Consider the following 16,052-nt stretch of genomic DNA (forward strand, 5'->3'; position numbering starts at 1 on the left):
TCTTCACCTCTGTTAGTGGTTGTTCGTATGTAATTGTTTATGTATAAACCCTCTTACAGCGCTGCAGAATATGTTGGCGCTTTTTCAGAGTTGTGAATCTGCTAATAGATAAATGGTCCTTCTGTAATTTGGATATTCAGACTTTAAACCTACTAAAAAAAGAATTCTAAAAAGTAATAGGATTGTTTTAGCGCAGGAAAGGATCTAATTTTATTTTAGGATCAAGTATAGGGAATGGTCATTATAATAAAAAAATTGAAAATCAATGTAAATTTTATTTTCTCATTGGAACAAGCTTTTAGCTTTTGATCACAGAAACCACATCATATAACTCATATAGCTATTTCAGTTGACAGATAATGACCACAGTTCCTGTCCTGCGCAGTGGATTCAAACTTTACCAAATGGATTTCTCGAATTATCTAGTTTAAATCCCTGAATAGCTAATTCTCTTTCACCAAGCTACTAAAGGTACAAAGGTGACAAAGCACAGTTCTTTTGGCTTCACTGCAATGATACTTTGTAAACCAAGTTTCACTCATAATTACAATTTAAAAAAAGGAAAGACTCGTTGACAGTTCATGGTTAAAGGAACAGTAAAGTCGCCAAATTTTATTCTTTGATGGAATAAAATCCTTAACGCACTCAGACACATACTAGAGTTTAATAAAAATGAAATACCAATCCTTTACTTTAAAATGAAAAAGTAAAACTGAAATTCTTTTGTAAAAGGTACAACTTTTAAAGCAGCCTCCAGTATTAGTTTAACTCTTGCAGGAAAGATCACAAGCATAAATTTTTCTTCAAAAGTGACAGATTAAAAGGTTTGATATATAACCTAGTACATTTGTATGTAATGTGGCAGTTACATTACAGCAGTCATTTTTAACCATTACTGTTCCTTTAAGTTACTCACCAAAAATGTATGATGTGGGCAGCCCCATCCCCAAACAATATTGCTGCTAAAGATTACACACATTACTTAACAGCTTTAGGCTTATGTCAAACAGGGAAGGTTCTCTGCTGTTATATTTCAGGCAGCAGAGAACTACATTTCATGGACTTTAATGAAAACCCATCCAACAGTGCCAGTACAGGTAGTTTTCAGCCTGAATACAAGCTGAATTTCTAGCTGCCTGTACTAGCAGTGTCAGGCTGTTTCCTTTAAAGGCAATGGGAAGTGGTATGGGAGGTTTGGACCAAACAAAAGAAGTCTGAACTGAACACCCAACTGCTGCTGAACCGTAATAACCCTAACGAGTATAGGATTATATCTTACATTACTGCCACAATGTAACGAAGAATGCAGCAGAGAACAGGTCACAGCCAAAACAAAAATACATTGGACCATACAATATTTGGCTGAAAGATCGGAGATTTGGCTAGTGGCAAAAGTGTGATAAAATGCAAGAATACATACCATACAGAATCCATTATACTCCTTAAACAAACAAAAGAAGATGCACTTAGAAATAAAATATTCAAATGAATCATCCATTAGTGTCATGGGATTAAAGATCATTTGTGAGTAAACTGGTGCATAGGAAATTAGACAGCAGTGGCAGTAGGAACAAGAACAAACAGCTGCTGAGGGTCTAACGAATAGAAGAGGTAATTTCATTTTTTTAGGTTAACGAAAACATTTTACAAAAAAATAAAATAAGCCAAATAAAATCCATTTGCCATCCCCTCCCCCCACCAAACACATCTCAGCAATGCAACTTATTAAAAATGTGCATGGCTTTATTTCAGACAGGTAATGGGAACAATGATCAATAATCCCAAAAATGGCAAAAATGTTTCACCTTTTGCTGGTTAAAATAATATTTAAAAAAAAGAAACTGCAAGTAACTCTTAAAACAGAAATGAAAGACAGCATTGGAGGTGCATGAGTCAAGCAATAGCCCAAGTCATGATCTTAACCCAACCGGCTTTTTTTTCTTTTTTAACTTGTATTTTTTAATAAAATTTCCCCAACAATCACCCTCACCCCAAGTCCCCCCCACACACCCTGAAAGGTGCTAGTCCTCAGTGGACTGAGCTTCTTCATCAGACACATCATCTCCAGATTTTTCCTGTTGTGGACTGGTAGACTTCTTCTCTGGTGGTGGCGTCACTGGCTCATCATCCTCCTCTTCCTCATCCTCTGCTTTGGGAGATAAAGATTTTTCCTTAGGAGCCTTTGAAGCAGCAGGGCGACTTTTTCCTTTGGCCTTTACGGGACTGGGTGTTACTGCAATAAAGAAAAAGTATTGTAATTTGTAGGCAGAAATAAGCATTAAGTACTTTTTGCAATAAAATCAACTTATCCTTATTTTTAACTCAATCTAGCATAGTAAGAGAAAGATTGAAAAATAAAAAAAACACATGTCCATCAAATTCTGCATTTTATATCTGTATGATAACTACCTACCTGCTATTTGCATTTTGCCTAAAAGAAAAAATCCCTTACTGGCTCCAAGAGGGCAATCTGACCAGTTCCTGTATTAGCTTTGTACTACTTTGTGCGAACAGCTATTTTCAATAACCTGTATTTTGTTACTTGCTAAAATGCCATGAACCCCATTCTTGAAGCTGTCTAATGTATGTGCCAGTTCCACCACTTCTGGGACAGAATTCCACAGCTTCACTGTAAAAATAAATATTGGGACCTCCTTCCTTCCTACCTAGATGCCTCCATGTCTGCTGAACAACTACTGGTAAATAAAGCATTAAAGCATATATGGTCATTATTATACAAGGCAATATCTCACCTTAATGACTACTCCAGCATAAAACAACCCTATCCTGCACATATTTCTATACCATTTAAACAGCTTAGCTGCCCTTCTTTGGACCCTCTAAAATCCCGTTTTAGCACTGGAGACCAAAAACTGCATGTGGCGGGGCCTTACAAGTGCTTTGTAAGGGTAAAGAATGAGCCTCTTCTCTCTCAAATCTAAACTCCTTTTAATACAGCTCAAAACCTTGTTTGCCCTTACGTTTATTGACACTGAATTTCATCTGCCACTTAGACTCCCAAATTGCCAATTTCTCAAGATCCTGCTGAAAGGATGACACATCCTGGATGGAATTAACTAGGCTACAAAGTTGTGTGTCATCTGCAAACATTGATACATTAATTACAATACCCTCAGTCATTCATGACCGAAAGTTTAAGTGGACCCAATACAGAACCCAGTGGAACCCCACTTAGACTCCTAACTCCAAGAAATGAATGAACCACCCTCTCTATATACAATCACGTAACCAGTTTCTTATCAACTTAACATTACTAAGACCAACAGACCTTAGTTTAAAAAAAAGCTATTTGTAGGGCACTGCATCAAACGCTTTGGCAAAAGCCGAACAGATCACTACTGCTGCAACCCCACTACACTGACATTTAATTTTAGGATAAGCATAAGCACCTCCCCCGCAAACTCTCAAACATACCTTATTCAAAATTAGAAATTGACTGCCCTATTCTAAATAACTGGAATGCAAGAAAAGTAGTTTAACAGCAATAATTGGTTATTTGTTCCTTCCTTTTCTTTCCTAAGCTATACTTAGTAAAATCGAACACCAAGACGAGAAACATGCTGCAAAAAATCAGTTTTCCGGGCACCAATATGGTGACTATTAAAGTTGGCATCTTAACCAGAATGCTTTTTGTGTTTTCACCATAAACTTGGAGAACCATATCTTACAACTTCAAAAAAAACATTTAACGTTGTGTAACCTTAGTATAAAAATATTTCAGAGCTGTGTGATTAATAGTTTTCACATCTGTACCTGGGTGATAGCACTATTTTCTTGCATATTTTCATGCACTTATACTTGGATATGTAAAGAATTTGGATTCTGTGCATCCCTGAGTACTGAGAGGGGGCTATGTAACATGGGGCGGATTCTCAGCAAGCGGGAAATTGACTGGCGAGCAAATTCTCTGCATTTATATATAAATATATCCAATGAAGGAGGCCCGCAGGCCACCCATAATACTATACTAGTATACAACACTCCAATGCTTGCGGGGTAGGTGGTTAGACCAATTAAGGATGGTATGGTTAAAGAAAATGGCTTTTAGAAATACAGTTTCTGCATTTCAAATATCTAATCTTTTAGCTAGGATAATTTAATTCATACAAATCATTTGAATACATAAAATCACAAGTCACAAGTCAGCAAAATATAAATATGTACAAATTGTTGTTTATTCGGTGGGGGGGGGGGGGAATATAGAATTTAAAAAGGGATAAGGCTATTACAGACTTTACATTTTAGTAAGCTACATTTTAGTAAGCTACATAAGTCCCCAAAACTCTTTATAACCCTTCCTTACCTGTAGCTTTTAGTCTGGGCTTAGGTACCCTCTTTTCTTTCCTTTCTGGTTTAGATTTTTTAACAATCTTTTTCTTCTTCTTGGAGCGGCCATAATCACTGTCATCATCATCTTCTACCATGAAATCTTCATCACTCCCAGAATCCTCTATATAAAAAAAAAAAAAAAAAAAAAAAAAAAAAGTTTTAAACCAGAAACGTGGCAGAAGGCTAAAAGGTTAATCTTTCAGGGTTTAGAGAAATAAACACATTAGTCTTGGTCAGACTGAACACCAAGCCCTATGTAAGAATTCCATGGATAATGCCCTTTCTTAAAAAAAAAAAAAAAAAAGCCCTTCATGGCTAGCCACACCTTTAAGGTTGAATAGAAATTAAAACACTAAAAAGGGGTCTACCGGGTTGTAATAATATTTGTGGAGAGTCATGCATAAGGCATGTGCAGCAGGAGAGCGCCTTTTAGGCATGTTTGGGCTGTGGTTAATTTAAAGAAATATTTAGTGCTTGCCAAACAAGTCTTATAAACTAGAGGTTCAACTTATTACATCTAATGAGAATACTCATGTTCACACAGCAGGAAGCTGTATTATTTTTAATAAAAAAAACATCCTGCTGTTCATATGATGAGCACCACATATTAAATCTACATGTGTTTACGCTAATGTCGCATGTAGAAAGTTCTACGGCAATCAGCATGTCACAGCACACACTGGGCACATTCGAGTCTGCCTGTCATCATGCACATGGGGCAGATTTCAGACTACATTGCTGCCACTGCACGCATACACAATGCAGAAAGGGGGGAAATCCGTTTTCTTCACTGGTGAAAAAACCAAAACAGAAAATTCATGCCAGTGGTTCAGAACTCACTTTCCAGGAACTGTGCTTCATCTTCTTCCTCCTGCTCTTCATCCTCACTGCCTCCATCACCCATTAACATCTCCCTTTGTTTAGAAGCCGCTTTAGATGCTGCTTGCCTCTGCTGTCTCACATTTTTACGTTGCTTTTCATCATCACTGTCATCTGGGGAAGGAAATAAATCCAAACAGGATTTCAGAAAACATTTCAGCAATTTAATAAAATTTATGAAGCTGCCATATTAGGTATTTAGCTCCCCAGGAAATTAACAACTATCATTTTGTTACCTACCTGGTGCAGATCTTTTCCTTTGCTTGGAGGCTCTCTTCTTGTCAGGGGTAGGTTTTTTGCCTTTTTTACTACGCTTTGGACTTTCATAGTCACTATCTGCTTTTCCATCTCCCTCTGCCAAGTCATCTTCACTGCCAAAGTCTTCTTCTAGTGAAAATAAATTATGATTTAAAATGATCAGTGCCTCAAGGAAATGAAAACATGCACTAAAAACTTAGTCTTACTATTTTTGGAGAGCATGATGTTCGTATTTAAAAAGATCTGTTTTTCTGTAGGGCTTTAAAGAATAAGTAAACTTTTTTTTTCTATCAGTAAAATTACTATGAACAGCCTCCAGAATGAACAGGAAGTGGGGGCAGGGCTTCACTCTGCACAAGGAAGCAAAGAAAAATTATCAACTTCTGAGGAACCAGGTCAGAGAAGCTGGGACAAAGGTAGGTAATTCTGGAGGCTGTTTAGAGTAATTTTACTGATAGAAAAAAAAAAAAAGGTTTACTTCTTTATTCTTTAACTGCCAGTATACACCTAAAACATTTGCTAAAATTACCACAATATGACTTGAAATTAGGGAGTCTACCTTTTAAGAAGAAAAAAAAAAAAAAAAAAAAAAAATATATATATATATAAATCCATATTTTTCTACTTTTTACCATTACAAAGCACTTATTTAAAAGCCCGGGGTGGCTGCAGCGCTTCCTCTTTCCGTCTTCGCTCGCGCGCACATGCGCAGTAGAGTGAAGAGCCGGCTTTTCACTCTACTGCGTATGTGCCTGTCGTTTAGTCGTTGAAAAACGAAGCAGGAAGGAGGAAGCGCTCCGCTACAGGTACCCCGGGCTGGTGCTGTTTTCTCCTAACAGGGGCACCAGCCGGGGGTACAAGGTAAGCGATTAAAGTCACTTAGTGGTGCCTAACATTTTGGCACCCTCAAGTGACTTAGCCTTTCCTTGTCCTTTAAAGGAATAGTGACACGTTAAAATTTTAACAGGAACGTATCCCTATACCAACTTAAAACCTAGTGCAGATATATTCTTTTCTAACTGATGTGTCCCTCTGCCTCCCCCTACCATGTCAACCCTTACTAATGTGTTAATGGCATGACCTGAAGTTGAACAACGTTCTGGTTGATAAACATGTATGCTGCTCTGACAGATATCTGGCCGATAATCAGCCAAATGTCGATCTGGCAGGCTTGACTTTTCAGAAGGACTGCACTGGCAGTCCTTGCTCTAACTGCAACTATTCCCTAGGACCATACGATCAGGTTAGAACAATAAAACCCACTTTAGGTGGGCATATCAGTCTGCTAAGTAATAGTTCTCCCTCTTATTTTACATTCCTAACATTTAGGTTCAGGGAGACGGGCTGCAGGGGCACTGAACTCCTTGACTGGATTTCTTTCTTTAACAGATGCAAGCAGTGAAGGAGTAACTTTGTGCAATTTTTTGCAGTTCCTTAGAAGATGTGGCTTAACAGGTGCTGCCTTCGCCGCTTACAGCGCTTATAGAAATATATCACACTGAGCAATAATACAAGGCAGGCTAAAAAATCCTCTAGCGCTGTAGCTACTGACTTCTGGTTTTCAGCTAAGAGACATGGAGTGTTAATGTCCAATCTTGAAGGGGGCAGGTCGCCAAACTGCCATATTTTTGAATAAAGCTTTAAAAATTTATATTTGTGCTGGTTGTAGATATTATTAGAGGGGGCTACAATGGGTTTCTACTTAACTTTGTGTTACTGGTCCTTTAAGGAGATGGACTCAAATGCCGTTTAGATAGCAAAGGGCACTGTGTCTCTATGCACACTATCAGCTTATAGGAGCCTTTATTTGGTAGTAAATCTTGTTTTCATTCAGCCAAAACTTTCCCCCAAGTCAGGAACTCAATACTACCTGATTTGGGGGCACTGAGAGCAACATCCAAGGGGTTGGGGAGTAAATTGTTGCTCACAAGCCATTGGTTGGGGATCACTGCTCTATATTTTCCGGCCATGGACTCCATTAGATTAGATTCAATCCTTGTAAAATCAATGGAGGCTGCACCAAGGCACCATAGTTTATGTAGGGGTGTGACAAATGCCAAGGCTGGCTTAGATACTTTGCAGAGTTTTAAGAGAGTGCTGTCAGAATTATACCTGCAGAGTCTCCTTCCTTTTTTGGTTTCTTTGTATCCTTTTCATCAGATTCCTCACTGCAGAAAGACAATGACATCAGAATATCATTTAAGACTACCATCTTGTATTTTGAAATAACCACCAAGAATCCCAAAGAAAACTATCACCCAACCTGTCTTCTTGTGAATTTTTCCCAGACCTTTTTTCCTTCACTTCTCTAGAAGATGCACGTGCCTTTTTTGAAGGTGGAGCAGAATCTCTTCCATAGTCTTCATCTTAAGAAAAAACAGAAATGTTGCAACCAATAAAACAAGTCTTCAGAAAAACACTATAAGAAGGAAGGCTATGGAAAAACATCTCCACTAATTGCAGATTCTTCTTGTTATTAAATGCACACACGCACATATTAAGCAAGACCCCCCCCATTAAGATTTAGGGGAAACAAAAGATTTATTCCTTTAAGATAGATGCAGCATCCACCTACCGTCTGAATCTTGAAACTGAGAGTAATCAACGACTTTTCTGTTCCTACAGAGAAATTAAAAAGGTTTTCAAAGTGTTTAACATGTTAAAATCCATAAACAAAACCGACAAACATAAAGTGATAGACTAGTTACTGGTTTAACTTCTCGTTTAATTTGCAAAACAAATGAATGCGCAGTATACACTTTAAGCCAGACCTAAAGTTTTAGAATGTATTATTGTTTTCTTCTACTTGGACTAAGCGATGCCAAGCTTCATTTTGCACATCTGTTGGGCATACACCTACATTGAATAGGGGTCAATTAGGGCTTGAATTGTAAATGCATTCTTGCCTACTGCTCTACACAGCCCTGGCACACAGGTCGTTTGCACACCACTACCCTTAGGTAGTAGACACATGGGGCAATTAGTTGCCAAAACTTTCAAAAAGTCGGGTGTGGCGACTTTCCCGCAAAAGGGTACTGTGTAAGTCGCCAAGACTAAGTGCACGTGGGTTTCTGCTGTGCAGATTAGTCTGTGATTTTTTTTAAAGTGTTGCAGCAACTAATCACCACATGTGTCTTCACCCTTAAGCATGATATAGTCCTAGCAGCATTCCTTACAGAGCTTCATTAGCTACAGCCATAATGGAACTTTACAGGACAGACTCCTTATTAGTTCCAGTATTATATCTGAAGACAAGGATGTTGCAAGAAGTTGCCCATCAAGAGAAATTGGGGTGGGGTGGGGGGGAGGAATGTATAGATCATAACAGGGCACAGAGCTGCCAAAAAAGGATTGCATCATTGGCAATATTAGACAAAATCAAATTTTTGGTATTGCCGAAAAAAAAAAAAAAAATAAACTTTCACATTACATCTAAAAAAAAAAAAAAAAAAAAAAAAAATGGACTAAAGGGTGCATCATTTTACATATAATGGAGAAAATTGGCATACACCAGCAGAGAAAATGCCTGCTGTAACATGTCCCTAAAACCAACATTTAGTAAATTTAGAAGTATGCACAGTGCACGAAGCCCCTAAAGAACACGCATTTCCACAGGTTGCTCTGTCCATGGAGCCTTATCTGTATTTCTTTTTTAACTTCCTAATGAAGTCCGTTCCTTCAGGTTTTTAGTATCAGGCTCAAAGTTTGTGTCTTATCTTGCTGCCATTTAGGTGCGGGTGGGGCAGTGCGTTAGCATTTTGTTAGGTGAATTCTGTGTTTCTTAAAGCTCATTAAAAACACAATTATGGCTGGAAATGACATTTCTAGTGAACTGTACAGATATCAGGAATGGACAGACTGCTTCACATCAAACAAATTACTACAACAAGGACAATATTGGGTATGTTATCTTTCTTTTGTGGTACTCCATTTGTTTTGGAATTTGTGACAATGCAGGGAGAACAGTATGTTATTAAGTCTTATTTCATTACTAAATCAACAGCAGTTCAACTGCAGCTCTTTCTGCTACTTCCTTGTCCAAACTGAATCTCTGCCTCTTTTCTTTGCCACTGACAGATAATGGTCAAAGAGGTGCCTTATGCTCATGCCTGACTGATCAAAATTCAGCAATAGACACCTCTGACCACAGAAGCACAGTCAAACATAGAAGAAAAGCTCAGAAATGTGGAAGGCGTTTTAAATCAGACAAGGAAGTACCTAAAAGAGCAGCAGCTGAGCTCCTTGCACTTGCAATTTAGAAACAAAACAAGACTGAATGCAAGGAGAGAAGTATGTTGCAAAAGTAGTGCCCAGAACATACATTTCTTCTTTCATTAGAGTAATATAAGAGATTAAAAATGCTTAGTCTTATTTGAGTGCCTTGAAAGTAGTATACCCCCTGTCTAACTTACAATAAATAGAACTTGCACTGAACATAATTAAACTACTCAAACTAAAAGATCTGTCTTACTGTTGGCACTTGCACTGAAAACAATAAAACCACTGACTCAACAAGAAGATCGGTAGTGACTGTTGAGAAGGTAGTAACATAAATTACTAGTATACAGATAGGTTAAGACAACTTTGTATAATGTGTATTTTCTTATCTCAAAGCCCAAAAAAGACTGCAGCTTAGGGAAGATTGTTTACAGAGCTCATGTTTTTTTTAAGCCAGTGCTCCCCAACCAGTGGAAACATGTTGCTCACCAACTTCTTGGATGCTGCTCCCAGTGGCCTCAAAGAAGGTGCTTATTTTTGAACTTTTGGCTTGGAAGCAACTTTTGGTTGCATAAAGACAGGTGCACTGCCAAAGTCTCCTTTAAAGGAGAATGCAAGTCAAAATTTAAAGGAACAGTAAAGTCAAAAAATTAAAGTGTCTTAAAGTAATTAAAATATAATGTGCTGTTGCTCTGCAAAAAACTTGGGTTTTTTGCTACAGAACAGCTACAATATAAATAAGCTGCTGTGTAACCATGGGGGCAGCCATTCAAGCTGGAAAAATGGCTGCCCCCATGGCTACACAGCAGCTTACTTATATAAACTATAGTAGTCTTTCTGAGGCAAACACACCAGTTGTAGCAATGCAGGGCAACATTATATTGTAATTACTTATACACTTTCATTTTTTGGTGTTACTGTTCCTTTAAAAAGCATACTGCCCAATAGTCCTCCAATTGTTTAGTAAAAACGCCACACTTTTGGCTCACCTAATCAAATATTTAATCAGTCAGACTTACTTCACATTTTCTAGAACAGGCAGCCATCTCTAAAAAGGTATTCTCCCTTCCTTTCCCTCCTTGCTTCATACTGCACATGTGTTTCATTCCCTCCCCCCCACCCCTCTGCCAGATCCGCTTCTGATTGGCTGGTGGGCATGTGTAGCTCAGAACAGGAGACAGGATCAAGTTACACACATGCTCAGAGAATAGGAAGGCTGCCGCTGGCAGCCTACAGGAAGGAGAGATTTCAGTGATGTCACTGTAGTCTTCACACTGCTGTAGGCTGCCAGCACCATATCTCAGAGAAGCAAGCAGGGATCTGGGAATTTAGATATGCAGTAAGTACTTAAGAATGCCTTTAGACTTACTTTTAATTTATATTAACCTTTCATTGTCCTATAAAGGAGAAGGAAAGGCAAAGTCACTTGGGGGTGCCAAAATGTTAGGCACCCACAAGTGACTTGAATCGCTTACCTTTTACCCTGGGCTGGTGCCCCTGTACGGAGAGAACAGCACCAACCCGGGGTACCTGCAGCGCTTCCTCCTTCCTGTATCGCACGCATGCGCAGTAGAGTGAAAAGCCGAACTTTAACAGAAAAGTCGGCTTTTCACTCTACTGCGCATGCGTCTACTGTGTTAGTCTTAGTGAAACGAAGGAGGAAGCGCAACGCTCCAGGTACCCCGGGCTGGTGCCGTTTTCTCCTAACAAGGGCACCAGCCCGGGGTACGAGGTAAGTGATTAAAGTCAATTGGGGGTGCTTAACATTTTAGCACCCCCAAGTGACTTAGCCTTTCCTTCTCCTTTAAGGTGGCCATACACGTAGCAATTTTCGTTCTTTTGCACAGAAGATCGTCCCCACCCTCCACTGACGTTCAGGGCTGAATTGTCAGATATGGAGGTAGAAACAATAGAAATTCTACCTCCTTCTGACAACTTAGCCCTGAACATAGATCAAAATCTTTATCCTGGACAATCGACAAGTTGGCCGAAATCCACAGCTTTTTGCGATATTGGCTGCCTTGTCGAGCCGCTGTCATGCACTGAATATCGCATGAAACCAAGTTTTGTACGATATAATAAGCTTTCCTCTGCCAGGCCACATTGGACTACTAAATAACCAATACCAACCTTATTTGGTAGCCTATATACATTTTTCATACTTGTGCTGCTTCCCAACTCTTAAATTTGAATGTGGCTTATGGGTAAAAGGTGTGACCCGATTTAAACAGTTACCCTATTTCTGGCTATTTATATTCTATACATACCTGGTTGAACCCTGAAACAAAACTCCTGTGATTTGTTTTTTCTTTACACAGAAAACCTAACTAGGCAATTAAGAATACTAAAGTGCTGCAAACAAGATTTTGTAAATAACATTGTGACTAAATGATTTTAGATATAGGTTGAATTGCAATCATAAAACAAGACAGCAGCTCTAATCATTTTTTCCCATTTCAACACAAAAAAAAGGTCATCCTTCCACCCCTCAAACCACACACCCTTTTACTAAACATGACACTGATTTGATTATATGAGCATTTAAACTCAGAAAAATATAACATTCCTACACACCCTATATCAGTAAGCATATTGCTTTTACACAAACACACTCAGAGAAGCACTCTTGCCTTGTCTGCAAAACAATTCCAGTAACATACACAACTTGTTAAAGCCGTGGAGTAGAGAAAAAAAATCCACCCAAATATTCACAGAACACAGAGATAGGCGAATACACAAACTTGTATCACCAAAAATAATTACACCAGTGCCTACATTACTAGTTATTTGGCAGACTAACAGAAACCAGATTAACACACACTGGCAGTAATTCACATTGTTTTAATATTGACAGAAGTCACAGTTCATAACTGAATGTACATGTGACAAGTTAGTAACCAAACACAAGAGAGAAACACATAGATATCCATTATGAATGATCTATTTGCGACTCCCTACCAGACGACCCTTTGTTCACAACTAAACACATGCGATGTGTTGCAGTCTGCGTTTAGACACACGTGCCCTTCCCCCGAAGCAGCCACAAGCCCCGCCCTGTGTTGCCATGTATATATGATGTAGAGTGTGGGGGCGTCTCCGAATGGTACGTAAAGTGCAATATTTTCGTACATGCGTTAATATTACTGTATGGCGGTTACATGAGGCTCGTTTGTGCAAACCCGAAAAATCTATTCCCGAGCTAAAGCCCATCCCGTATCGCGCTTCTGTTTGGCGGTGCGACTAGCTGCATGGGCACAGCAAACACACGCATGGAGTTCCGCCTCCTCCCACTTTTAAATGGCTCCTCACGTTACACGCTCTTTATAACTCCAGGCAGCCCTTCCACTAATTCCCTGCTAACGTTTATGCCAAACACCCATACATTATACGTCAGACCCTCTAGAAGCGACGATAGCTTTGTATTCCCTCTTCGCCATTCCTCCGCCTTCTAAACCGCTGAAATGCCGTGTGTGCCAGTGAAACCCAGCTCTGTACTCTCACACAATCACTCCTCACAGACACGTCCCCCTATAGTCCCATTTTACATTCACGTCCTCACTAAGGCACTAATTTAGTGCAACCTACGAGCGTGTTTGGAGCATATTAAGCGCAGGGAACCTAAGGCGGCCACTGACGAGGGGGCTCTCTTTCGGAATGCACAAGCGAACCGTGCAGCCTTTTCTACGAACATCACCTAAATGCTACTATTATTTTGCTGAATGTTAACCATAGCCATTTACTCCATTAGCCCACCACTAGTACAACTACAAATCCTAGAACATCAAGCGAAAGAGGCTCGGCAGATCTGGTTTGAGGGGCAAAATCTGCTGGCTGATGGGCAGCAGTGGCCTTTGGCGTTTTGGCTTAGGATTTCGCTACACACAGCCGCCTCTCAGATTAGCGAATAGCAAGGGCACTATCACTATACATAGAACGTACCGGGCCTCGGCCTACAATACCTACAAGCACACTCACCTGACCGGCCTGGACATTGTTCCTGCAGATTCCAAGTGAGCAGCAACGAGAATCGGAAGAGAGTGAAGAGCGGCTTCCTTTGTACAAGACCCCCCGCGGTGGCCGCTTTATGGAGGGCGGGGGTGATGGATAGAGGAGGGTGTAAGTAATTAGGCCCAGTCGTATAATTTTCCTTTCCTCGCAAGGCCTGGGAAATAAATACTGATTGGAAATAAAATAAAAATGAAAAATAAAATTAAAAAAAAAAAATCAAATACGTTCCTTGGGACAGCTCCGAATGATGGCCGTCACTAGAAGGAGTAAAAGAGGCGGGAAAACGGGAGAGAGGCGGGGCGCACACCCGAAGTTGGCGCTACTATTACGACTGCCTCTTAGTTTAATTTTTTCTCAACGCAACGAGCTTTTTTTCGCTTTCCCTTTCTTCGATTACCTACACCTAATTTGATTTTAACTCTAACGCAGTCCCTATACACTTAGCTGATCCCCCCTCCCCAACCGTCGCCTCAAGCCCCTGAGCCAAGGCCGCAGCCTACCCCACTGCTCTCCCACCTAGATTCTTGATTGGATAGTTCCGGTCACCCTCCTTGCTAATTGGCCATTTCAAATAATCATGATACCTAGCAATTGGTCGACTTGCAAAGAGGTAGGTGGTGCGGTATCAGGAGGAGGAGAGTCAAGTGTGGTTGAGAACTTAAAAGCCCTAGGGAGAAAAGAGAAGATGGAGTCGGCGCCAATGAGTCACAATCAGTAGATTCGATACATATGGAGGTCGTTTTCTTAACTACAACTGAAAAAACATTGTTTGAGGCGTTATAGAAAAGGCCGAGGATGCGCAGCCTTCTTTATAAAATACAGCTGACTTGTTGGTTTTCACCAAAGCGAGTCAGACATGAAGCTGCAGATTCGCCACTAGGGACTCACCATTTTTTTCAGCAAGACGAATGTATCTCGTGTGAGACAAAGCCTTGTACAAGTTACAGTTTCAAATAAGCGGGCTTAGATTTGCTCATATATATATATATATATATATATATATATATGTATATATGTATATGTGGAAATTTATCGAGGAATTTTGTGCCTTAGTTTGTTCTCTTTCACTTTAGGGGGAGGCCTAAAAATTCCTTTTATTTATATAATAAATGTGTGTAAATATATACTTTCTATTTACATTAACACTCCGCAGTTTATCTGTAATTTATCCCCAAACAGATAAAAAAAAAAACCTTACTGATGCTAATAGTTTTTATGAAATTTCTGCAAATTGCCTAAAGTAAATTGCATAGAGTAAACCACCAGATATATAAATGCTTGGGATCTGAACAGTTTCATGCCTAATATGTCTCATGTATTGACATGAAAATGCTTGTCATCCCCCCATTTGTTTGGGGTTTCTCCCCCATTCTCATGCACCCCAGCAGAATTCTCCCCATTTTGCTGAAGTCTCACAAAGTCCTGCAATGAATTTTGGGCACGCATGCGCAGAAAGTGTCTGGTGACGTAATTTGATGCATTTGCGAATGCACAGGGACAATTTTTCAGCTTCAGCTGCGATTTTGCACCTGAATGTGACGTCACTTCCGGACGTGTAGGGTAAGCCACAAAAGACGGTTGCCATATAGATGGTATTTCTTGGCCCGCACATCACTACTGGTCAGTGACTCAAATGGAAATACTTTTGTGCTGAAGGGGGCACCAGTCAGTTAAACCAAAGTAAGCTTTATCAGAAAGGTCTATGTAAATACAGCCATAAACACTCACAGAAAAGCTGCACTGAGTCCTCTATCAAAAGAAACACCTGATTTCTTTTTTGTAAACATGTTCTTAGGGTATCTGACTTTTTTTCTCAGAAAAATCCTTAATTCCAGGGGCTATTGTCTGCACAGTTCTCTCCTCTCTCCTGCCCCCCCTCCCTTAGGAATGTGTGATCTGAGCTACCAACTGTTAGCTGCAAGCTACTTCAAATGGCAGCTGCTGTCTTAAGCAAACGGAGAAAGCTTCTAGAGCTGTTTACTCGGGTATGGCAATGCTTTCTGCAGAATAAATATATTGATCTAGTGTGGTGAAAAACAGTATCTAGTAGAATTAAGTCTGTCATGGGAAAACTTTTTTTTTTTTTTTCCAGAATCCTGCATTGAAATCCATTTTTTTAAAAACGCAAACAGATATATTTATTTTTAATTTTGAAATTCTCTTCATTTGCCAGGGTTGCTACAGGCATGTGTAGAAAAGGAAAGAAGGAAGTATGACCAACAAAGTAAAAAAATCTATTCTACCCTGCCCCAATAATTGCCCTATCCTGCAAACCATTTAGTATTTTGAATGCTTTATTACAAAATACCTGTTAAAGGACAAGGAAAGTAAAAATCTAT

The 16,052-nt window shown here is 39.6% G+C and overlaps 1 protein-coding gene across 2 annotated transcripts; it reads right to left on the reverse strand.

Moving 5' to 3' along the window:
• Positions 1–255: 255 nt before the first annotated feature.
• nucks1 (nuclear casein kinase and cyclin-dependent kinase substrate 1) lies at positions 256–14,230 on the reverse strand. 2 transcript variants are annotated; one of them, XM_012958321.2, is made up of 8 exons: positions 13,681–13,963; positions 8,063–8,106; positions 7,751–7,853; positions 7,600–7,655; positions 5,470–5,616; positions 5,191–5,343; positions 4,325–4,471; positions 256–2,233 (listed from the first exon to the last, which is right to left on the reverse strand). In XM_012958321.2, the coding sequence occupies exons 1-8, from the start codon at positions 13,695–13,697 to the stop codon at positions 2,022–2,024; spliced, it is 879 nt and encodes a 292-aa protein (XP_012813775.1). In that variant the 5' UTR covers positions 13,698–13,963; the 3' UTR covers positions 256–2,021. The 2 variants fall into 2 exon arrangements, with proteins under 2 accessions (XP_012813775.1, NP_989187.1); NM_203856.2 differs by having other exon boundaries at positions 579–2,233; positions 5,470–5,613; positions 13,681–14,230.
• Positions 14,231–16,052: the final 1,822 nt, after the last annotated feature.

This window comes from Xenopus tropicalis, chromosome 2, assembly GCF_000004195.4.
Source record: "Xenopus tropicalis strain Nigerian chromosome 2, UCB_Xtro_10.0, whole genome shotgun sequence".
In the NCBI taxonomy this organism is placed as follows: Eukaryota; Metazoa; Chordata; class Amphibia; order Anura; family Pipidae; genus Xenopus; species Xenopus tropicalis.

Excerpts from the sequence above, each read along its gene's own strand:
- nucks1 (XM_012958321.2), bottom strand. Across the intron at positions 7,854-8,062 it reads TCAGTTTCAAGATTCAGACG|ATGAAGACTATGGAAGAGAT; the intron begins GTAGGTGGATGC and ends TTTTTTCTTAAG. Across the intron at positions 5,617-7,599 it reads AAAGGAAGGAGACTCTGCAG|AAGAAGACTTTGGCAGTGAA; the intron begins GTATAATTCTGA and ends TATTTTCACTAG.